The 10,579-nt window shown below is 39.2% G+C and overlaps 1 protein-coding gene across 5 annotated transcripts in view; it reads right to left on the reverse strand.

Moving 5' to 3' along the window:
• Positions 1-9,803, reverse strand: part of LOC100559189 (NEDD4-binding protein 2-like 2) — a 36,083-nt gene extending 26,280 nt beyond the window's left edge. For 2 of the 5 annotated variants that reach the window (XM_062974705.1, XM_062974704.1), the window contains exons 1-5: positions 7,113-9,610; positions 5,127-6,523; positions 3,041-3,168; positions 1,036-1,124; positions 435-511 (exon numbers count right to left, since the gene is read on the reverse strand). In XM_062974705.1, coding sequence (XP_062830775.1) covers positions 435-511; positions 1,036-1,124; positions 3,041-3,168; positions 5,127-6,523; positions 7,113-7,130 — 1,709 coding nt within the window. In that variant the 5' untranslated portion in view covers positions 7,131-9,610. The other 3 variants (XM_016992613.2, XM_062974707.1, XM_062974706.1) reach the window with 3 other exon arrangements.
• Positions 9,804-10,579: the final 776 nt, after the last annotated feature.

The following is a 10,579-nucleotide window of genomic DNA, read 5'->3' on the forward strand; positions in this document are numbered from 1 at the left end:
TCAGAAGAGAAGGAGACAGAAGAGCTTCATTTTGTGTGACACAGAAAGCAAACTAGAAAATATACTTCATTATATTTTTGGAACTATCTTTAAAAAATATAAACCTTGTCATTTGTACAAAACTCAGTCAAGCTTCAGGAATAGGGAAAAACCAAAAAGGGTAGGATAAAGATGGTAGAATGGCAATCTCTGCTAAACTAAAGTCTCATTGAAGCAAAGATATGATTTAGTCAGATGGGTGATTTGTGTTCTACTCTGTAGAATATGGTAGTAGGCCTAAGGTTGGAATGAAGAGAAAAACGTATATATGGACATAAGGAAATTTTATAAAGCTGCAAGCATAAAAACAACAACAGAACCAATGAAACAGTAAAAGAAAGGTCTGTGTATTCTTTTTCCAAATGTATTTCCAAACCAAAAAAAATACACCTTACTTTTCTAATTCCTCAGGGTTAAACTTCCACCATGTGTCTGGTTCATGGAACTCAACTCGGTAGCCTTTCTCTAGAGCCTAAATAAATAAAAATGCAGTTACCAAATTAATAATTATATAATGCAGCTTTTCTGATTAATACTACCAACTTACCTCTGAACAGACCTGTATAGGGCTACCCTAAAGATTCAACAGTGTAAACACTAGTTTGTTTTATCAGCAAAGCATTTACAGATATTTACATAGATAACTACATTACATTAAAATGTTTATATATTTGAAAATAAGTTAAAATCAATGTATTAAAAAGACAGCGGCCACCTCACTCCTTCTATCGTCACTATGCTCACATGATGAGCCTTCTGGGTCATGTAGATGCCCCATATTTAAAAGAGACCCTTCCCTCTGAAACTATTGCAATGATGATGGTGTGGCTAGAACACACTTATCCTCATGTATTAATTTAACTCTTTTGAATAAAGAAATATAACTATAAGTAATATGCAATGTAGCAAAAATTTAATCAATTTGCAAGCAGGCAGGTTAGTTAGCCCACTAATACAGTAAAACTAGTCTATATAATAAATTGCTACTTTATTTACCGCTTCCACATAAGGCTTCATTTCCCAGGCTTGTGTATTTGTGTTGTCTATTATAATTGGAGATCTTCCATGGTCCATCGCTTGCTTCGCTGCAATAAACATAATAGTTAATGTTTAGCTATACAAATAGCAACCATAATAGGCACTTGCTTTAAGTAATAAATTGCTAATCATACAAAGGCCTCTTATTCAAACTTCAATTTCACTGGATTAATAGTTACTGTAAGTTCAGTCTTATATTATACCTGCTTTGTCTGTCTTTTTCTATCAGCATCCCTAGTTATCCCAAAGAGGTGGTCTAGCAATTCCAGATAAAGTGGCTTATCTGAAAATCTATGGTGTACTGGCAGACTGAGTTCTATAAGACAAAAGTGCCTAGTCTTTACTACTTAATTTCCAGCTACAGAAACAGAGATCTGTCTATACAGAATGTTCCAAACACATAGAACATTTTTATATATCAAATTATAAATTTGGGTAATGTCAAAAAGAATGTTAGTCTGTGAAGGAAAATTGTTGTAAATGTGCACTTAGGACACCATAAAAACTGAGATGAGAGGACGAAGAAAAAAGAAAAGCAATTCTGTCCAAAATTCCTTTTCTTTTTATTCAGAACTACTAATAAGGCATAAAGCTCTATGCAAACCTGCAATGTTCACAAGATTCTTATCAGAAAAGGTGGTTTTAAAAGCATTCAAAGGATGGGAGAAGACAAGATAAGTCCAAAAGTTTACATGTTGCTCTATGATAATGATGAAGAGGTAGGATCTGTAGATTATTATCAAAGAGACATCATGGACCTCATCACACTAGAGCAATTATCCAGTTTGAATCCAGTGGCTGTCTCCTGCAGAATTCTGGGAGTGGTTTGTAGTTTTGGGAGGAGCCTTCAAACCGTTCAGTCAGAGGGGTTTTGGGTTTCACTAAATAACAAGTCCCAGAATTCTACAGGAGGAAGCCACAACATTCAAAGTAGATAGATGTTCTAGTGCAGTGATTCTCAACCTCTGCTTTTCCAGGTGTTTTGGGCTTCAGCTCCCAGAAATCTCAGATATCTTATCAGCTGTTAGGAACTGTAGGAACTGAAGTAAAAAACATCTGGAAGAGCAGAGATTGAGAAACATTCCTCTAGTGTGATGAGATCCAACCTATATACTTTGGAATTTATTTAATGGTCAACAAGACTACCTCACTAAACAGCAGAGGAAGTTCCATGAAACCCATTTTTACAGCCAACAAAAATCCCTAAGGTTTTCCAAATTATTTTCAGTTGATTACCTATTTATAAACCATAGCAAATTGTCCCAAAATGCAAGCATGGTGGTTCCCACCAAGAACCCACTCAAAGGCTTTTTAAAATCTGAATTTTGAAGAAAACCACAAGTGACATAATGTCACTTTCAGTGCACTTGGATCCCTCAGTCTGGTCTGAAGAGACAATATTGGTCTGCAAACTCCTGTTCCCAGCAAGAAGCAATGCTTTTCTGTATTGTAGCTGACAATTACAGACTAGTTGCTAGCCCAAATAAAACACCACTTAAAAAATGTCTGTTCACATATTCTAATAAATATAGTAATAATAATAATAATAAAACTTTATTTATACCCCGCCACCATCTCCCCAACGGGGACTCGGGGCGGCTTACATGGGGCCATGCCCAAAACAATACAATGTAAACAGCATATAAAAGAACAGCACAACACAATACAATAAGTAATACAGTAAATAATATCCATTACAAAATAAAACAAGAAGACAATAAAAACAAGGGCAGACCACATGAACATTAAGTTAAAACTCGGGGTGAGAAAGACATAAAAATAAAAACCACAGCGAACAGGGTCATAAGGGAGTGGGGTATTCTGGAGGATAGATATTAGAGGGAGCAACGGAAAAGAAATATAAAATGGTTACTCTCCAAAACTCCCATCCAAAATATGATAGTCTATTCATATAATGTTACAATAATAGCTTTTTTGATTAACAGATCAAATATATTCACACCTCTCTTCTGGTTCCAGTCATGAGCATCACCAAGCAAAGCAATATTATATGACCAGCATCCATTATTCTGACGAAAATAATCATCGGTACTGAATACAATGCCATCCCGGCTCTTACCAAGAAGAATACTGTTGAAAGAAAGAAGCAAGATTATCGTAAGACTTGTACATATTCTTTTGAGGAAGCATAACATTTTGTATTCGAATTTTAATTATCTTCAAGGCATCTCTTTTGATTTTATTCTAAGGCATGGGTGAACAATTATGGAGGAAGTGAGGTCCATTTTTCACCTTTCTGCTTCCCTGGCAGAACACACATACACATCAAAGCCCCAGGGGATGCCCGGATGTGACATTTCTGTAGACGGCTAATTCTCTCACACCAGAAGCGACTTGCTGTATGTTCTCAAGTTGCTTCTGATACAATAAAAAAAAAACCCAAAGCTCCAAGGTTCCTCATTTTAAAAACAAAATCTGAACTTTTTGTCTCAAACCACTAGTCTCACCAACACCCCCATCTTCCTAAGTCTTACAAACTTTCCAGATGCAAAAAAACCAAAATCCCCCTCAAAAAAATTGAAACAGAAATAGGAAATGAGCAAAATCTCTGGTTTCGATTTCTGGCTGAGTTGTTTTTTTTCAAAGCATGAACAATGGTCATAAATTAATTTCAAGGCACATTTATTTTTATTTTTACTCTCCTATCAACTTCTGCATTTCATACATGTGGGTTTATATCCACAATTCTAACACACACTGAAAAAAGTGTGCATTAGGCTTGAGTAAATATGGTAATGTTAATCATGGCCACACACTACACCAAGTTTCTTTGTATTGCCCCAGAATTATAGAATCAGAGCTGGAAGAGACCACAAAGGCGATCCAGCCCAACCCCTTCTGCTATGCAGAAATCCACAATCAAAGCACTCCCATTCTGTTTATCTTCTTGTTTATGAGTCCAACGAAGTGACACTAAAGAGATTGATTCATAAATTCCTGCTTTTGCAAAACCAACTGAAATGTAATTCATACTTGTTTTAAGACAGCTATAGAATCAGTCAATTAGTATTAATCAGAATCACTTTACTGACATTTTTAATGAAATTGGAAACATGCCAATATGAATAGGTCTTTAACTATATAAAATGACACCTTCAGTCTGAAAAGTTCTAATAAAATCAAAGCTTAATTTGTAATATTTGCATCTTATTGTAATTTTTAATATTTCAGAATATTAAAGACATTTAGAAATACAAAAATGCAATGTGAAACTCGAATAAAGGATCAGCAAATCAAACATAAGATTCGTGCTTCTCTCTAATATTTCAAAAATCCAATGGGCCGCCTCAGGTTAGTTCAACCATTATTAATAGTCTAAAAGAAACAGCATTCTAATCTATTCCTCAACTGTCTACCCTATTTCTCAAATGTGTAAGAAAAAGTAGAAAAAGGGAGAAATCCTCTGCCAAGAACAATGTTTACTTGAATAGGGATACAGATAGAACCATTCCCTCTTTTTAAAGAGAATTGCCAGCAGTCAGAAGACACAAGAATAATTAATATCTGACACACAAATCAGTGAACATATCATAAACAGACACATTGCAGTAGAATTTGGGGGGAAGCCACAGTAATAGAATCAGAGTTGGAAGAGGCCAAGTGGACCAGTCAGTCCAACCCCGGCGGGCAATTAAAGTCTAGAGCTACATCATTTCCTCCTGGGTATGAACGGAAAGTTTTGACAAAGAGGATAGTGCATAGTAAACAGTCATGGGTAATAGCTGTGACACAAAATCCACTGTAATAATATATTAAACATTAATATTGGTGTAATATTTAGCAATCATTATAGACTAACCCAATGGTTCCCAACCTTTGGGCCTCCAGGTGTTTTGGACTTCAACTCCCAGAAATCCAAGCCATCTTACCAGCTATTAGGAACTGTGGAAGCTGTGGACTAACCAGTAAAAAACCTTTCATGTGACTTGTATTGCTTTTCATAAAACCTTATCATATGATTAACTATGAAGAAGGAACTAACAACATAATACACACACATTTTGTTCTTAAACTTGTCTTTTACTTACTGAGACAATGTTGTCTTCCCTGAGCCTGGAAGGCCTCTTAAAATGAAGAGTAGCTTCTGAGATTCACAGAATTTAGTCTCGGGAATCTGCTGAGAAACAATGCTGGTTCCGTCATTCTGGCACATTTTAAGGTCTTTCCAACTTCCTTGGGTTTCACAGAAACCATTAACCATCTGTCCATCAGACATATTATATCCATTTCTGGCAGTCTGCATATTATGAGTATCAAAACAACTCACAAACCCGTTACTTTGATCAGGTGCTGAACTGCTCATGGTAACATAGGTGTTTTTCAATGGTCCCACATTTGAGGAATGGAAAATATGTGAATGAAATGACGACGAACTTGTTTCCTGCAAATTGAAATGAGTGGTAAACTGAGGTGGTGAAGGACCATAAGGTATTATAAATGGAGCTGTTGGTTGCCAACTATTCTTAAAGTGAGGCATGGAATTATTCCAGAATCTAGAATCTTCTTGCTTATTACATAATTGTTCTGTTTCACATACATCTCTTTTATTATTACAACACTGTCCACTGCTATTTCTGCTACCAGTGTGGTTATTGTAAGGATATGGTTCACTGCCTGTTGCATAACCACTTGGCTCTTTATAAAAACACTGACCATCACCCCAATTAGGTGATGTTCTACAAGACCATTCTCGAGCGTTTGCACAAACAACTTGGATAGATTTATTATATTCTGCTGGTTGTACATCTACGTTTGTTACTGTCGCCTGTACATGACTATCTAAGCAATTGTCATTACTTTCAAGCTGATCAATTTCACTATAGAATTGGGACAACTCATCTTCTATTTTTGGTGCATCGCAGAAGGGAACATATTTTGATGTCATTTCTTTATTATAATGTCCATCGCTCAAAGCTCCTGATACTTTTTGGCAGTTGCTATTAGTATGCTTTCCCCTTTTATCATGTTGGTGACCATCTTCACTTTTATAAATGGGTCCAATAAATGCTGTGCTTGTGCTATACAGTTCAGTCTCTCCTTCGTTCTTATGTTTTCTAATGAAATCAATGCTTTCTCTGCTATGAATCGCACTAGCATTGTTAGAAATGCCAAATTTATTACCGGTAACCTCAGTATTTTTTATTGACTCCAAAGGCTTTGAAGACACTGTTTTGTTATCAGAAAATGTCTTGTTAAATAAGATGTCCATAGTTTCTTTTTCTTCTTGTGCCTCATCATCAGATAGGGACAATGGAATAAACCCACTATGGGTTTTTTTAACATGTATTTCCTCGTGAAGCATTTGCAGACCTTCATAGGATTTACCACATGGCTCCTCAGATGATTTCATCCTTTTAGAAGATGAATCGATTGCTGATGCATCCTGATTATCAAAGTATCTTGGCCTACGGGCAGCGTGAAGCATCTTAAAAAATAAGAAAACAGTATGTTCACAACATTATACCAGTTGCTTTTCTCCAATTTTTGTCTACTCTTCACTCATCTCATGATTGAGGCTACAAACCTATGAAAATAAAGGACACTGAATTGGGACTTCCTTTTGAATAAATATGTTTAGAATTACATTGTAAAATTAGCCAATAATGTTGTTGGAAGGGCTCTACTAAAACAACAGAGAGTACATCTACAAGGAACCCCAGGTCTTGGCAGTGGCAAGGAGAGCTTTTGCACAATTAAAACTTGTGTGCCAGTTGTGCCAGTACCTTGGGAAGTCGGATTTGACCACAGTAGTCCATGCTTTTGTTACATCCTAAATATATTACCGCAGCACGCTCTATGCAGGATTGCCTTTGAAGACTGTTCAGAAGCTTCCAGTGGTCCAATGGGCGGCAGCCAGATCCTCACTGGAGTGGCATACAGGGAGCATACAACCCCACCCCACCCCCCCCAGGTTACATCAGTTCCACTGGCTGACAATCTGCTACTGAGCATAATTTAAATCTTGGCTTTTGCCTACATTAGCCTTAACCCTAAATGGTTCTAGCCCAGCTTACCTTCCCTCTATGAAACATCTCAGAACTTAAGATCTTCTGAAGAGGCCTGCTCTCAGTCCCATCTCCTTCGCAGGCACGGTTGATGGGGATGAGACAGAGCCTTCTCAGTGGTGGCCCCTCAGCTGTAGAACTCCCTCTATAGTGATATTAGATCAGCCCCCTCCCTCCTGGTCTTCAGAAAGAAAGTAAAAACATGGCTATGGGACCAAGTCTTCGGAAAGTAATTGTAGTGCAATAAATGATATGGAATATATGCAATGACAACTGAAATGGCTTCGGATTACGATCTTGGACTGCGTGATTTTAATAATTGGTGTAATGCTTAGATGTTTTAATTCTTTGGTTTTAATGTAAATGTTTATTTTAATTGTATGTTGTTTCTATGGCATTGAATTGTTGCCTACATGTAATGCCGCTCTAAGTCCCCTTTGAGGTGAGAAGGGTGGGGTATAAATATGGTAAATAAATAAATGCAGTTTGACACCACTTTATCAGCCATGGCTCAGGGCTATGGATTCATGGCCTAAAGCCTTTTTAAAACTAGTTACATCCCATTTACTAAGGGGGTGAGAAAACAGGAACTGATAAAGGTCTTCCCCTCAGAAAGGAAATTCACACCTGGAAGAGTTATCATGGGGAAAAGTGGGTCTCTACTGAGGCTTTAATACCAATCCTTGTTTCAACAACAAGCCAATTTTTTTCAAAATCCAGCTATCACAGGGACAGAAAGTGAAGTGAAAATCTTCTGAACAGGGGCACAGACAACAAAACAAACACCACAGGGGTGTTAACCCTTCCATATGCTATTCAAAGCTTTTTAATACATATATATGTATACAAACACACACACACATGGCTGGAGTTACAGTTACGAAATTACAGAATCGTAGAATAGAATCATAGAGTTGGAAGAGACCTCATGGGCCATCCAGTCCAACCCCCCCGTCAAGAAGCAGGAAAATGCATTCAAAGCATCCCCAACAGATGGCCATCCAGCCTCTGTTTAAAAGCCTCCAAAGAAGGAGCCTCCACCGCACTCCGGGGCAGAGTTCCACTGCTGAACAGCTCTCACAGTGAGGAGGTTCTTCCTAATGGTCAGGTGGAATCTCCTTTCCTGTAATTTGAAGCCATTGTTCCTCCTCCCTTTGACTTCCCCTCACATATTTATACATGACCATCATGTCTTCTCTCATCCTTCTCTTCTGCAGGCTAAACATGCCCAACTCTTTAAGCCGCTTCTCATAAGGCTTGTTCTCTAGACACTTTATCATTTTAGTCGCCCTCCTCTGGACACATTCCAGCTTGTCAACATCTCCCTTCAATTGCTGTGCCCAGAATTGAACACAGTATTCCAGGTGTGGCCTGACCAAGGCAGAATAAAGGAGTTGCATGACTTCCCTGGATCTAGATACTATACTCCAGTGGTTCTCAACCTGGGTCCCTAGGTGTTTTTGGACTTCAACTCCCAGAAATCCTAACAGCTGGTAAACCGGCTTGGATTTCTGGGAGTTGCAGGCCAAAACACAGGTTGAGAACCGCTGCTATAATCCTATTTATACAGGCCAAAATCCCATTGACTTTTTTAGCTGCTGCATCAAATTGTTGGCTCGTGTTTAACTAACTTGTTGTCCACAAGGACTCTGAGGTCTTTTTCACACGTACTGCTGTTGAGCCAGATGTTCTCCATTCTATATCTCTGCATTTCATTTTTTCTGCCTAAGTGGGGTATCTTGCATTTGTCCCTGTTATAAGTTCATTTTGTTAGTTTTGGCCCATATCTCGAATCGGTTAAGATCGTTTTGAATTCTGCTCCTGTGTTCTGGAGTATTGGCTATCTCTCCCAATTTGGTGTTGTCTGCAAACTTTATGATCATGCCTTCTAACCCTTCATCTAAGTCATTAACAAAGATTAACAGAATGTTCCTGAAATGTTCCTGTTCCGACTTACATACGAATTCAACTTAACCTACAGAACCTATCTTGTTCGCAACTTGGTAACTGCTTATATTTAAGGCATGAACAAACTTTGGCCCTCCAGGTGTTTTGGATTTCAACTCCCACAGTTCCTACTGGCTGTTAGGAATTGTGGGAGTTGAAGTCCAAAACACCTTGAGGGTCCAAGTTTGCCCATGCCTGCTGTGCTGTATACATATATATAAAATCACAAGGTGCTAAAAATAAGCAATCCTTAGTCAGGGTACTATTTTAAGCCTGGCCCTTTTTTTTGGAGGCCTCCCATCTGCCGCCTCAATAACTTGGCTATTTTGAGGCCTACTATTCCACAGTTTCACCCTCGGAAGGGATTGTGGTTTCTTCTCTCCATTCGCCTCTCAAGTTAGGCCTCTCCTGCCCGCCCCAGGCCTCAGCAGCCTTCAGCCCGAGGAACCTGTTCATAGTCAACATTCCCCCACAAAGCGGCACCGCGACGCAGACCCGTTCATAGTCAACATTCCCCCACAAAGCGGCACCGCGACGCAGACCCGTTCCTTTTCCCTTTCAATAGAATGAGACTGACCTCTTCAGGAAGGACCCGACGGCTCCTCAGGCCGCCTTGAGGCTCACGCGAGAACCGACGCGTTCTCCATCTGAAGCTGAGGGCAGGCCGACCAAACAACAACACGCCGTCGAAAATGGCGGCTACTCTCCACGTTACGCATGCGCCAGCCCTGGAAGACGCACGGGGCTTGTAGTTCTACGCCTAACGACAATGCACTACACTTCACGTCATTTCCCAGCGGGTTGCTAGGCGACGAGGGGAGGGCTAAGAGAAAGTGGGCGGGACTAAAAGGGCAATGTGTAGGAGTCTGGGAAGCGCCGAATTCTCCTTCATTTTTTCCTGTTGTTGTTATTATTGTGTTCTCGAAGGCTTTCATGGAACGGAATCACTGGGCTGCTGTGAGTTTTCCTGACGTTTCGCCCATATCGCTGGCAGGCATCCCCAGAGGTTGTGAGGTCTGTTGGAAACTAGGCAAGTGGAATAGATCTGTGGAATGTCCAGGGTGGGAGAAAGAACTCTTGTGTGCCTGTGGCAAGTGTGAATGTTGCAGGAAACAGCCAGGCTTTGAAGCTGCCAGGCTATTCAATGCTAATTAAGGTGGCCAACTGCAACATTCGCACTTGCCTCCAATAAACAAGAGCTTTTCCCCATCCTGCCATAGATGTGGGCGAAACGTCAGGAGAGAATGCTTCTGGAACATGGCCATACAGCCCGGAAAACGCACAGCAACCTAGTTATTATTATTACTATTATTGCCTTCCCCCCCTTAAAACAAACTCAAAGCAGTGAACAATGTTAAAAAATAAAATAGACATTGAAATGTGCAATTTGAAAACAAAAACAAATAAGCATTGACATAAAATTACACTTTTAAAAAATGTATCTGTTTTGTTGGTTCTGCTATATACCTTCAAGTCAGGGCCCTTCTACTCTGCCATATAAAATCCAGATTATCTGCTTTGAACTGGAT

The sequence above is a fragment of the Anolis carolinensis genome, chromosome 3 (genome assembly GCF_035594765.1).
Source record: "Anolis carolinensis isolate JA03-04 chromosome 3, rAnoCar3.1.pri, whole genome shotgun sequence".
Taxonomy (NCBI): domain Eukaryota; kingdom Metazoa; phylum Chordata; class Lepidosauria; order Squamata; family Dactyloidae; genus Anolis; species Anolis carolinensis.